Source organism: Hyla sarda, chromosome 2 (genome assembly GCF_029499605.1).
Source record: "Hyla sarda isolate aHylSar1 chromosome 2, aHylSar1.hap1, whole genome shotgun sequence".
Taxonomy (NCBI): Eukaryota; Metazoa; Chordata; class Amphibia; order Anura; family Hylidae; genus Hyla; species Hyla sarda.
The window spans coordinates 297,835,697-297,850,208 of record NC_079190.1 but is presented as its reverse complement, the minus strand read 5'-3'; the positions used below and the strand labels follow the sequence as shown (position 1 = coordinate 297,850,208).

Sequence of the window (14,512 nt, the reverse complement as noted above, 5' to 3'; positions counted from 1 at the left end):
CTAATTCAAAAAGGTTTTACTAAGGGTAACAATAATATACATCAGAACATAAGCAATAATGTCAAAGGAACAAAAGCCCATTGGCCAGGGTAGGCCAGAGAAACCAGGTGGGCCAATTAGAACATTGACAAGAATCCACAAATTAGTGCAAGAACAATGTACAAAATATGATCTAAAACAATGGGTGAAAGGTGTGGCAGCAGGGAGAACTAGGCAGGTACAGCGAGCAACAATGCTCCACAGCTACTAAAGCATGAGAATGAAAACATGAAACCTGATGTCAGAAATAGGAGATATGCTGAAAAAACAACAAACCATTACATAGGACAGAAAGTGAGAAGCAAACAAAAATAGACACGGACAAACAGCCCAAAAAAGAGGGATGGGGGAGACCATACAGAGCCAGACACCAAGGGACCGAGAAAAAAGATGCAACAGACTGAGAGGAGGGCCAGTAGGACACGGGCATCACCAGGAGATTTTTAAAGAATGTATTTTCAAATTATGGTGAAAAATAAGTATTTGGTCAATAACAAAAGTTTGGGAATTAGGAGAGAAATTAGGATGAGATACGGCGCCTCCTCCGGTTATGTCGGTGTGATGAATTGGAAATAAAAAATTATAAAAACAGGCCCAGTAAAAGAAGGCTGTTTTTATTTAGGGTGCAACTTAAAAGTTTCGAACCCGAACCGGGTTCTTCGTCAGGCAGTTGGATCACAAACATAGATGGCACCAATTTTAAATACAGAGAGCAGCTGAGTGCTACCGGGTCAGCGGGTCACGGTCAGCTGAAGGTTAGAAAGAAACATTTGCATATAACAGTGAATAAAGAATAAAACAAATAGAATTGGTGATACTAATATGTTATGCATTAAAATATGTATATAGGAGTTTTGTGATGTGAGTTTTTCTTGGTTATTCCTTGTTTAGCATAACGCTGCAGTATTATTATGTGCTCGGATGCATATGTTGAAGGTCCGTAATATCTTGCTTCAGAAGCCCAGGGGTGTCGGGTAGCCATCATGTGCTCCTTAAGGACTCAGCCCATTTGGACCGGACTCAGACAATTTTTTTTTTATGCTTTTGTTTTTTCCTCCTCCCCTTCAAAAAATCATAACTCTTTTATATTTTCATCCACAGACTAGTATGAGGGCTTGTTTTTTGCGCGACCAGTTGTCCATTGTAATGTCATCACTCACTTTACCATAAAATGTATGGCGCAACCAAAAAAATACTATTAGTGTGGGGAAATTAAAAAGAAAACCGCAATTTTGCAAATTTTTGAAGGTTTTGTTTTCACGCCGTACAATTTATGGTAAAAATGAAAAAAAAAAAATCGCAAACCTTTTTAACCAAATTAGTACGTTTAAAATCCCCCTATTTTGAAGACCTATAACTTTTTCCAATTGCCGTATAAGCGGTGGTATGAGGGCTCATTTTTTGCGCCGTGATCTGTACTTTTTATTAATACCATATTTGCTTATACAAAACTTTTATTACATTTTTTATACATTTTTTTTTGGAATAAAATGTTATAAAAAAGCGCTATTTTGGACTTTTTTTTTTTTACGTTCACGCCGTTCACCGTACGGGATCATTTACATTTTATTTTAATAGTATGGATATTTACGCACGCGGCGATCCCAAATATGTATATAAAATAATTTTTTTTACACTTTTTGGGGGGTAAAATAGGGAAAATAGGACAATTTATGTTTTTATTGGGGGAGGGGGTTTTTCAAATTTTTTTTTACTTTTACTTTTATTTTTACACTCTTATAGCCCCCATAGGGGACTATTTATAGCAACTATTCGATTGCTAATTCTGTTCAGTGCTATGTATAGGACATAGCACTGATCAGGGTTATCGGTCATCTTCTGCTCTGGTCTGCGGGAAGGCACATCAGAGCAGAAGACTCCCGGAAGACAGCGGAGGCAGGTGAGGGGACCTCTGTCTGCCGTGTAGGATGATTGCAGTGCTGCGGGCGATCCGATAATCCTGTTAAGTGACCGCGATGCTGCAGATGCCGTGATCTGTATTGATCACGGCATCTGAGGGGTTAATGGCGGACATCCGCGGGATCGCGATCCACAGCCGGGACCTGCCATGCATCATGCCGGCATCGCTCCGATGCCCGCGGTTATGCTCAGGACATAAATGTACGTCCTGGTGCGTTAAGTACCACATCACCAGGACGTACATTTACGTCCTGCGTCGTTAAGGGATTAAGACATGTACATCGATATGCTATCAAATACTTCTTAGATACGCTATACTTTACTGTATGCTTCTTAGTTCATGAATGATAGTGCGCAATTTGGGATATTGTGACGACCTGCGTTGTGCGCGTCCTGGATTATTAATAATTTGGCGAAAAATACTTTAGCTTAGAATACGGTCGTGGATATGGTTATGTTGGTAGCTTGTTGGGAGTTTAGTTTATTTGCAGCGCTGGAGATACATGGAATGTGGCCCACTTTGACGCGAACGTGTGGATGATATGGGTCACATTGTATCCAGCGGGAGCAGATGATATCGGTACCAATATTGCAGACGGATATTATCCACATCTGGTTAGAATCTGTTTAAGATGTGCGGGAGTTGTATTCAGCAAGATGCGCATACATAGATGATATGGGTCACATTGCATCTAGTGGGAGCAGATATTATCGGTAACATTGTTACTAGCGTAAGCGGATATTATCTGCATCTGGTGAAAGTGATGTTAAGGAATTCCATTCAGCAAAATGTGTGGCATTCTTCTCCATATGGGGATGCCGATATTACATTTGTATATTGATTCGTATGAAGCAGTGATTTTGATATACAGGGCTGGGGATGGGGATCGACTGTTTTGAAGAATGTAGAAGTGATAATTTTATTCTTCAAAACAGTCGATGTCAATAGTTATCTGGATTTCCACAGTGGACATTACAAGCAACGGTTAAAAAACGTACCATACAGTCCGTTTCAGCGTATCAGGAAAAATTGCACAGAAAACCACACGTTCATGCAAGAAGCCAAAATTCTGGAAAACAGGTTCAAAGAAAAGAAATGCCCAAAACCCATCATTAAGCAAGCTTTCAAAAAAGCATCCAGCAAATCACAAGAGAACTGTCTGATCTCTGCAAAAGTAATGAATAAAGAAAAATTAGAAAAGCATGTAGAAATGCAAAAAACTAATTTCATCACCACCTACAGTGACTCTGCAAATAAAATTTGGACAGCTCTCAAAAAGAACTGGCATATCCTACTAAATTACATCCATTTGAAAGGCAAGATTCCGGAACAACCAAGAATCACCTTCCGAAGTGCCCCCACCTTAAAAAACCATCTAGCCCCCAGTCAGATCCGTCAACATAAAGAGAAAAACTCGAACGAAAGCCTACCTGTTGGAAGCTTCAGATGTGGGTAGAAGAGATGTAAAATGCTGCAGGGTAATACAACACAAGGTGAAAGAAATCATATCAAATACAACAAAAGAAAAACACCAACTAAAGCACAGACTTACCTGCCAGTCGTCGTACATCATCTACCTCATTGACTGTGTGTGTGACCTGCAATACGTAGGGAGAACAATTCAACCTCTACATTGCAGAATGAACAAACACACGCCAACTCAAAGGGACCGGACCCACCGATTGCAGTGAGGTCAGTGGAACCCAGAAGCAACTCCACTTCAGAAAAGGCTGGGGTCACATCAAGAGAGCTAAACTGCGCCACCACTGCATGTCTCAACTGGAAGTACCTAAACTGGGCACTCCGAGGGAGATTGAAGCGGTCACACATTTCTTGGAATGAGGGAAAAGCAGGAAACTCCCCATACAAATGCATGGCAAATTTGACTCTGAGCGCTCCAGAACCTGGCAGGCTCCAACTCCTACAGGTGCTCAAAACAAGGATTCCCCCACAGAGGTGCCCTGGGAGACATTACCGGTAGTGGAAAGTGTCTAGACACCATCGACCACAGTTCTAATAGGGGTCAACAACCTAGAAGTAGGAGAATATCTATACAGGGTACTGGTCAAAGTTTCACACGAACCCATGAGAGCTCCTGCTAGAGCAGTAGAAGCGTTCGCCAAATCCAGGTCAATCCCCCAGGCAGCATACACCAGTTGAGACACTAGAAAGTAATTATGCATATTAGGAGCAGCTAAGCCACCCCTCAGTTTGGACGCCTGAAGCAGCACCTGACCTAGTCTTGGAGGTTTGTCCTACCAGTAGAAGGACCTCAAAGCACCACTCAGCCTTGTAAAGAATTTCTTAGGGGGAAGCACAGGAGAAAGATAAAAACTTAGGAAGATAAATCATTATAAATATATTAATCCTGCCAGCCATAGACAGGGGTAAAGGGGACCAGGCCTGTAGTTTTGCTATCACTGACCATAATGTATCCAAATTCAACCTTACATAATCCTTCACACAAGCAGAAACCTCTACTCCAAAATATTTAAAGTGACCCATTAGGTAGGGAGGGCACATGGTCCGCCATCATAGACAGAGGCATCAAGGAAGACTTGGCCCAATTGACCCTAAGACCGGAAAAGGAACTAAACTCATCTAGAAGAGTGAATAAGGCCCCTAGGGAATCATCCGCTAAGTAAACCAAAGTATCATCTGCATACATGGATACTTTTTCTTCCCAAGAGCCCCTACAGACCCTGCTAATACCAGAAGACACTCGGATGGCCACAGCCAGGTGCTCAACTGCCAGGGCAAACAAAAAAGAAGACAGGGGACACCCCTACCTCGTCCCTCTACCCAGCTGAAATGAGTCAGAGACCTCCAGATTAGTGAATATGAGAATGTTTAAGCTTGGGGAAAATGTGTGTAAGTAACTGGCTGAGTGATAGAAAACCGAGAGTAATTATTAATGGTACATGCAGCTATATTAAAAAGCACACGTCCCTGTATATTGCACTAAGGTTCAAAATTAAATCAATAACATAATAGTATGCACTGCTAGGGGTATTTGAGAATGTGTTGAGGTAATGTATAGATGATGCGTACCTGATCCAGTAGTAAAAAAGAGTTTATAAAGCAGGAGCTTGTCAGTGAAGCAGGTGAAAGGAGCAGTTTTGCAGTGTGTATAAGGCTGAATACTCTGTGTAGCTGAATAAAATACGGAAATAATTAGTATATACTTAAAGTTCTGCTTAAAATAGAGGCACATAGGTACTGGGGTTATACCTGACGCGAATATTCACCGGTCTGGTGCACATAAGCCAGCCAGGCAATTGGTTGCTATGGGAGATGACTGCTCTGAATATGCACTGGTGTGCAATATAACAAAAAAAAGTCCAATGATTGTCCTGAGATTACAGGGACCAGTCCTGGGTCCTAAGTATACACTAGGTCATCACAAATCTCGGGATAGGGGGGAATATAGGCAATGAGTAACTAAAAAGGCAATGCATGCATGCAATATATATACCGTTACCAGTCACTGGTGCCTTGCTTGTTTGTTCGGATTGCCGTTGTCTCCTGCAGTGTAAATCCTGTGTGATGTTCCTGGTGATATCCCTCGCTGTAGTGCAGCGGGAGAACGCCCTGGCCGGTGGCATCTCAACCAAGCTGCAGTGTAACTTCCAAGATGATAGGTAGTGTGACTAGAGATGAGCAAACTTACAGTAAATTCGATTCGTCGCAAACTTCCCGGTTCGGCCGTTGATGACTTATCCTGCATAAATTAGTTAAGCTTTCAGGTGCTCCGTGGGGCTGGAAATGGTGGATACAGTTCTAGGAAAGATTCTCCTAGGACTGTATCCACCCTTTCCAGCTCACAGGAGCATCTGAAAGCTGAACTAATTTATGCAGGATAAGTCATCAACTGCCGAGCCGAGAAGTTCGTGACGAATCGAATTTACTGTAAGTTCGCTCATCTCTAGTAGTGACGTCACTACGGCGGCTCCTGTGGTCCACAATACCTCGACGCATTTCGGAAACTGTAAGGCGGTTTCCTTCGTCTGGAGTAATAGACTTCTGTGCAACAGCCCGGTGAATATTCGTGTCAGGTATAACCCCAGTACCTATGTGCCTCTATTTTAAGCAGAACTTTAAGTATATATCGCATTACTAATTATTTCCGTATTTTATTCAGGTACACAAAGTATTCAGCCTGATACACACTGCAAAACTGCTCCTTTGACCTGCTTCACTGACAAGCTCCTCCTTGATAAACTCTTCTTTACTACAGGATCAGGTACGCACCATCTATACATTACCTCAACACATTCTCAAATACCCCTAGCAGCGCATACTATTATGTTATTGATTTAAGATCTCTAAAGTAGTTAACACAATAGAGGACAGAGCACTGTTACAAATGAATCTAGCTAGGTTGGAGACTTGGGCTCGGAAGTGGCTGGAAGGGGAAGTGGTTACTGATAAAAGTAAGGTAATGCACATGGGGAGGAAAAATCAAGGCTGGGAATATGTATTAAATGGGAAAACATTGGGGACAGCAGACATGGAAAATGACTTAGAAGTTTGAAACGAGAGTAAATTTAACTGCAGCAACCAACATCAGGAAACTGATGCCAAAGCAAATAAAATCATGCACTCCATCAAAAAAGCATAGATGCACAAAGAAAAAGTTTTACTAGTTCTTTGTCATAGTTTTATCAAACCTATAGGGTCATATGCTGAACTGGATGAATGTATGTCTTTACATACATTACATCCTTACAAACTATGTAACCTTTTAAATGCCAGTTCGTGACAGGAGTGGTAGCTGTCATCTGTTTGATTGCCCCGATTGGTTTTATATGGCAGTCAGAGGCCTTCTTATGGCCACTATCTAATAGCGGGACTTAAAAAAAAAAAAAAAAAAAAAAAAAAAAAAAACGTTTTAAAACATAAAAACCTTGACAGAAATCTCATCATTGTTACTTGCACTAATCTTCAGTACAGGCAGGTAGTGCAGTAACACTGACAAACATGCTTACTTACCTGGTCCCATTCCATGCTCTGGTTCTCCTGCTATCTGCCTCTGTTGTTTCATACCGAGGGCCAGCCTGGAGCATCAGCGGAGCTTCCTGATGCCAGTGCTGCGGTTTGCAGAGAAGCAGTAGCGGTGATGACAGGAAGCTCTGCCCATGCTCCAGTTCAGTCCCAGAACAAACACAATGGAGGAAGAGAGCAGGAGAACCAGGGCATGGAACTGGACCAGGTAAGTATGATTGTCATCAATGTCACCTGCTCTACCTGTTTGCACAGATAGGTTAGTCCAGGTGACACGGATGACAGATTTCCTATAATAAAAATTAAATTTTTGTAAATAAAAAAAAAAATTAAATTGTTTTTACATATTGTGTATTGCTGAATAAACTTAGTTCATCAAATGGCAAAACTATCAGGCTGCGAAAAAAATTATTGGCACCCAAAATTGCGCAATTGCAATTTTTTATTGTGATACTGTCAGTGGAAAAATAAAAACATTATTGATGTTTGAAGGTAAGGAGAAAGAAAACTTGAGCCATAAATCTTAACTCACGGAGGTAGGAAGTGGTTAAAAGGACATGACATGCTTTACTGCCCTGTAGACACCATCAAAAGGCACTGCACAATTGAGAAAACCTGAGAAAGGGACGTGTGAGTTCAAATTTGCAGCAGCCAAGTTAGATTGCTTGCCTTCTCCACATTCTCATTTTAGCTCCCTATGCTGGTCAACAGTTATAAAATACATTTGAAATAGTTTTTTTTCCATCTGGTGTGTTTAACATTAAGAAAAAATAAATAAATATAAATGTATTTCAAATCTAAATACAAATCAGTTCATAAGTATTTTATTACCTATAAATCAGCAAGATTTCTGGCTTCCTGATGTCTTTTATACAGGTAACAAGCTGAGATTAGAAGCACTCTCAAACTTTGCCAATAAACATCTAAATGATTCAGAAGTTTATTGGCAAATTTCAGACTGACCTTGCAGATGCTGCAGGATTTCAGTCCTTCATGCCATAGTGACTTACCAATTGTCTTCTTAGTGACTTTGGTCCCAGCTGCCTTGAGATCATTGACAAACTGCTCCTGTGTAGTACTGGCATGATAATTTACCATTCATGATCATTGGAACTCCACAAGGTGAGATCTTGCAAGTAGCCCCCGACCGAGGAAGATGGACAGTTAGTTTGTGTTACCTCCATTTTCGAATAATCACACCACTATTGTATTTTCTCATCCAGCTGCTTGGTAATGGTCTTGTAGCCCATTCCAGCCTTGTGTAGTTCTACAATCTTATCCCTGACAGCCTTGGACAGTTTTAGGTCTTGGCCATGGTGGAGAATTTCGAATCTGATTAATTGATTGTTTCTGTGGACAGGTGTCTTTTATACAGTTAGCAAGCTGAGATTAAGAACACTCCCTTTAAGAGAGTACATATAATTTCAGCTTGTTACTTTTATAACAGACACCTGGGAGCCAGAAATCTTGCTAAGTGAAATAAGTATTTGATCTCCTGAGTAAATTGCAAATCAATTAATAACTTATTTAAAATTTTATTTTCTGGAATTTCTTTTTGTTGTTCTGTCTCTCACTGTTATGTGATCTTTGCCCCGAAGTTCATTTTTAGCAGCATACAAAATGACTGACTCAGCTTTTCCCAGGTTGCAGTGTGGCTCGAGACATTACATTACTAGTTAGGTGTTTAAAGGGAGCCTGTCCTTGCTTCAATGGGTGGAGCGACCTCTGGGTGGGAGATAATTCTCCACAGGGCTGAGAAGAATTGTAGTTTACAGTACAACATGCAAGGTGTGCTTTAATGGGTAAGTGGCTGATGTGTGGGAGGGAGAAAAGTGGTCTCACACTTACAAACAAGGTATCCTGGGGCTTGTAGTTGGAGGAAGGGAACCTCAACAGGAAATAGCCAATTCACAAAAAGAAAGCAGCAGTGTTAAAGTGAACTCACATCACAGCCATTTAACCCCAAGACAAGCACAAATCCTTCCTAAGCAATTCCATTACTGTCTGTCAGGTAAGTACTAAAGTCCCCTTATGGTGGATAACCCCTTTAAAGGAGTAGTCCAGTGGTGACTCAGTGGTGAACAACTTATCCCCTATCCTAAGGATAGGGGATAAGTTGCAGATCGCGGGGGGGTCAGACCGCTGGGGCCCCCTACGATCTCCTGTACGGAGCCACGACAGCCCGCGGGAAGGGGGCATGTCGACCTCCGCACAAAGCGGCGGCCGACACGCCCCCTCAATACAATTCTATGGCAGAGCTGAAGCGCTGCCTTCGGCAATCTCCGGCTCTGCCATTGAGATGTATTGAGGGGGCGTGTCGGCGGCCGCTTCGTGCGGGGGTCGACACCCGCTATCTGGCCGGAGAGCCTGGCCCCCGTACAGAGAGATTGCAGGGGGCCCCAGCGGTCGGACCCCCCGCGATCTCAAACTTATCCCTTATCCTTAGGATAGGGGATAAGTTTTTCACCACTGGACTACCCCTTTAAGTCTGCAGTGTCCTCTTGGACACTTCCTGTGAACAAGTTTGTACTCTGTAGGGAGCTTTACCCTGCATTTGATCATGTTTTCTGGTTCTGTGACTTTGGCTCTCCTATTGGTTAACCCTTCTGCTATATGATTTGGTACTGTTGTCCTATTGGCTTTTAGATCTGGCTTGCTGACTATCCTTTCTGTTTGATTATCTCCCTGTTAGTATTGTATCCTGTAGAGTTGAGCGAACGCTAAATTGGCTCGTAGCGAACCTCGCAGCTCGGCTGTTGATTACTTTAGTCTGCGTAAATTAGTTCAGCTTTCCAAGGGCTCTGGTTGCCTGGAAAAGTCCTGGATGACAGTCTTAGGTCTCCTAAGTCTGTATCCAACTTTTCCAGGCAACTGGAGCCCTAGGAAAGCTTTTTTTTGTAATATAAATAGATAATGATTCTTAATTTAATATAAACTATTTGAAATAGAGAAGAATTAGTGTGTGTTTATGGATCAGGAGCTGTAATTCACAACTTAGTTTATCATTTTACAGCCCACACCCATCCCGCAAATGCTTTAATGGTGAATATTCAATTATTGCTGCACACTACAGGGGAATTTATCACTAGCACAAATTATTGCGCAATGCAAAACCTGCTGCGCAAGTGTGTGGTTTCTCAAGTTGCTGCACAAAATGTATTATGTTGTGCACATTACTTCATAAATTTGAACACGACTGGATAGTACAAAAAAGGGTGCAAAAATAAGTTTTGTGCAATGATAGACTCATCAGCTAACCATGTCCCTGGAAGTGTATGAGTAGAAAAATAACAAAGCTAGTGCAGACATAAAAAAATAAAATAAACACACACTGTTCAAAGAATTTAGCACCACTTATTTGCTTTAGCTGCACCACATTGGTTTAAAATGCGGCGCACACTATTAGCGCCACATATTCACATCTATAGCACCTGATTTAGCTTCGTTAGCAATTTTTATTAAAGGGGCGTGGTTAGGCTTTTTGTGCTGTGCCCTATTTTTAAAGGTTTAGCACCCCTTTCTGGTACACAAAAGTGTTGCAGCTAAAACCAAGTATACATGGCTAAATGATTTGCTATTTGTCCAAAATTTTTACAAGACCAAACACACTTCTGAAAATGAGGCGCAGTTAACACTCTTTGAGGCACAAGATAAAGAGCCCTAATAACACAAGTCTTTAAATATTTTTCCCCCCCGAGCATATAAATTTGCAGGTGCCTGCCAGTTGATAAATTAACCCCTAAGAATTTTGGGTGGGTGTTTATACTACAGCATCTATAAAATAATAAAATCATTATTGCTTTTCTTGCACATGTCCAATTCACAGTCTAATGTAGTTGTTCTAATACAGTATATACATATCCATATACTAGAATTTGCCAAGTACCTTAACCAATGGCGGTTGGATTCCTCCAACATATATACCAATGAGTGTTAAAAATCCAGTAAAAAATTTTTCTGGTACATTTTTCATCTTTCGAATAATGATTTGGTCTTCCATTTGTAGACAATGACAGGAATAAGTTACCAGCTTCAACCCCTGGAATCATGTAATGTAGGCAAGTGAACCGTCCTTACATTTTCTCTTTGAACACTGTGACATTTCATGTTGTTTTAAAGTCATGAGAAGAACCGTTTGTCAAACATGGTGTGTTTCATGCTTTGTGCAAATATCAATAGCTGTTGACGCTCAAGGTTGAATATTGACTTTTCTTCATACAAATATGTGTCTCTTGCCTGTTCCTCTGGTTCAGCTAAACAACAATTTCTGAATGCCCCATATCGAAGTATTGATTTTTTTGTTCTGCTCTGTGAGTGGCCAGATTCATCCGTGCAGAAAGTTACTAAATGTCACAGTCCCTGAATTTCTGTTTCTATATGAAAATAATGACGTGGACTCATTTTTATTTATCACTATTCCTGGCACAGGACAGCAGGTACAAGATACTTCATATTCATTTATACAGGTGAAGAAAACTGCACAGCATCTTAATAAAAGGGTGAAAAATTGGTTTAGGGAAAATGCTATGAATACATAACATAATATTACATAACACTTTCAATCTTTGGATATTATACTGTTGATGAAGCCTATGGGCAATAGTAATGGCTTTGCTAAATAATCTTAAAGAGATGGTCCAGTGAAAAGTAATCAGTGTGGACCTTTCAATGGCTCTTTTCCCACTGGTTTTAAAATATTATACACTATTCTATGTCAATGAACCTGGGCTACAGCTATAATGCATGGACACCCATAGAAAAATCTGCTATGGTCCCCATCTTCTTTAATAAAATAAACTGTAGTAATGCATATAAACAAAGTGTGTAAGCATTACAGCTTGTGTCATATGTATTTTTACACAACATACTTTTTTTGCAACTGGAACTGCCGCATAAATAGCCACAAGCTAAGTATCTGGTTTTGCACAGCAATCATGTAGATCAACTGGCCACTGCCACCTCGTTGAGTGTGCCGAATGTAGAACAGGCACTGAACATGATGTGAACGCCTAACATCTGGTGGCATGGGTAGGCAAACAAAACGTTGTCTTTTTAGCCCAGATTCACATTACATTATTTGTGCTTGAATTACAGATTCAAGTCCCATCCTATAACAAAATGAATACAAATTTGTTAAGTGCTATAGCTTACCACATTATTGTACTTATTCCTACTAATATGGCTGCCATATTGACAATAGTGTTCTTAGTGAAAGATCAACATGAGGGATCAAAATCTGATTTGGAGAACAGGTTCTTGTTCTGTGGACTATGCCTGGACAAGTCAGATGCCAGATGCCTAGACACACCACTGGAATTAAGTATTTATGTACTGTGTTAGATCTATTAAGTGGTACCCTAGTGATACCCTTTAGTGGGATATCCTACCCCAACCTATGATGTCCAACAATGCTTTAAAAAAGATGGAATAGAATAGAAAGATTTAGTTCACACGTGCTAAAAAAGCCTAAAAAATTTGTGGTTTTCAGCTCCCATTGGGGAATGCTCAAAACAGCATGAAAACCAGTGCTGAAAAACAGAGGTGACATGTTAGAAAATTGCCTGATCAAAAGAGCATACAAGAACATCTGTAATTTGAAAATCGTGTAAAAACAACGCTGATGATTTGGAGAGCTGTTTTTCAGGCGGTTTACATACATAGTTTTTGTAACCTTGTGAACATCCCCATAATGTAGATGAAACAGCTAGTGTGGACAGACCTAACATGGATTTTGCCTTTAAAATGTGAAACTGAGAAATATTTTGATATTTTCTCGATTATTATTAATCATAATGTCAGCCCATACATAGAATGATTTCCATCACAGGATATCCTGACAAATGTTATGTCACTTTCAACCTGTAGACCAAAAACATTGTCATTATTAGTTTAAATAAATGCAGAGAAGCCATTCAGAACAATCCTAATATCAATTTACTTTACAGTGGTTGGGGGTCAAAACAATGTGTGTATATTAAAAAAGAAAACAAAAAGTATTCTTCCTCAGGCCTCCAGCGTTAACCTTCGTGCTCATATTCTCCCTTCAGTTTCTGAATGCTTTATTTGTCCGAATAATGACTGGTACAGTTCAGTCCTGTGGCAAGCAAAAAAGAAAAGTGAAGAATTAAAGAGACTTTAGTTCCAGTTCCAATAGGGCTGAAAACATTTTCTTTATGAGATTTCTGTGCAGTCTGCAGTGCAGCTATTGAGCCAAAGCCATAAGTGGATCCAGCATTTTTCACTTTTCCTTTGGTATCCACTGTTGGCTTTGGCTTAAAAATTACCAGAAAAACGGAATGTATGATTCCAACCTAGAGTGTCTTGCTTTATTAAGAGTCAATGCTTTTCTACCACAATTGAAGATCATGTCAGACAGTCTGCAGCCTTTGGTATCAGTGTTGTGATAGATTCTTCCAAATTATCTGATATACCACACACAGATACATACAAGTCTTAAAGGGAAACAGAATATTTAATATATTCACATATCTTCTATGCCTTACAAATAACATGTCATTCACTACAGTCCTGCCTGTCATTCTATTCTGAGTGATCTTATTCTGTAGTCTCTGTAGATTTTATTGTATTTTCAGACTCCTCCACCATTTGCTACTAATGCTCAATATTGATTAAACAGTCATAAGAGAAAACAATTAGAGGTCAGGGAATATGTCATTTCATAGCCATTAGGATTCCCCACTTCTGATCTGCACATCTTGCTTTCAAAGCAAATGTTCTCCTTGCACTGCAATGCCAAGTGTAATTCCTAGGTTGTAAGCACCACTTACTGTCCCCAGCAGGGTTCACATGTCAGCAGCTGCCACTGAAATGCTGAAACCAGTCTTTTCACAGAGCATCATTTCACACACAGGTGGGCAAGGCTGATGAACATGCAGTTTTTCTCATGTCAAGCCGCATTGAAAGGCTGACTACACTCAAAGCCATTGAACTCCTATGGGTTAGTGTGTGTATTATATATATGTATGTATGTATATATAGTGAGAAAGAGAGAAATTATAGAAAAGCATGTAAACGTACGTAGCGTTTTATTGTATTGACCCACAGAATAAAGAAAACATGTATATTTTATCATAAAGTGTACGGCGCAAAAATAATTGCTTTAAAAAAAGTTTTCTTTTTAATTTCCCTACACAAATATTTCTTTGGTTGCACCATACATTTTATGGTAAAATGAAAGGTGTCACTACAAAGTTCAATTGGTCGTGCAAAAAACCAAGCCCTCATATGGGTCTGAAATGGAAAAATTAATACCTCTTAGAAGGTGAGAAAGAAAAAACTAAAATGCAATTGGCATCAGCCTCATGTTTTGTTTTTGTTTTTTGCCTTCCTCTGGATCAACACAGTAGGGTTTTAGGTTGAACTCTATGGACTCGGCTTTTTTTTTAACCTTATACAGTGGGGAAAAACAGTATTTAGCCAGCCACCAATTGTACAAGTTCTCCCACTTAAGATGAGAGAGGCCTCAACTATGAGAGACATAATGAGAAAAAAGAATCCATAAAATCACTGTCAGATTTTTTAAGAATT

At 40.1% G+C, this 14,512-nt stretch overlaps 1 protein-coding gene across 1 annotated transcript in view; it reads right to left on the bottom strand.

The window, feature by feature from the left end:
* Window positions 1-11,351: 11,351 nt before the first annotated feature.
* AATF (apoptosis antagonizing transcription factor) overlaps window positions 11,352-14,512 on the bottom strand; it is a 193,651-nt gene continuing 190,490 nt past the window's right edge. Inside the window, exon 12 of the mRNA XM_056557544.1 lies at window positions 11,352-13,058. Within this exon, the coding sequence (XP_056413519.1) occupies window positions 12,995-13,058 (64 nt within the window). The 3' untranslated portion in view covers window positions 11,352-12,994. The remainder of the gene's footprint in view (window positions 13,059-14,512) is intronic.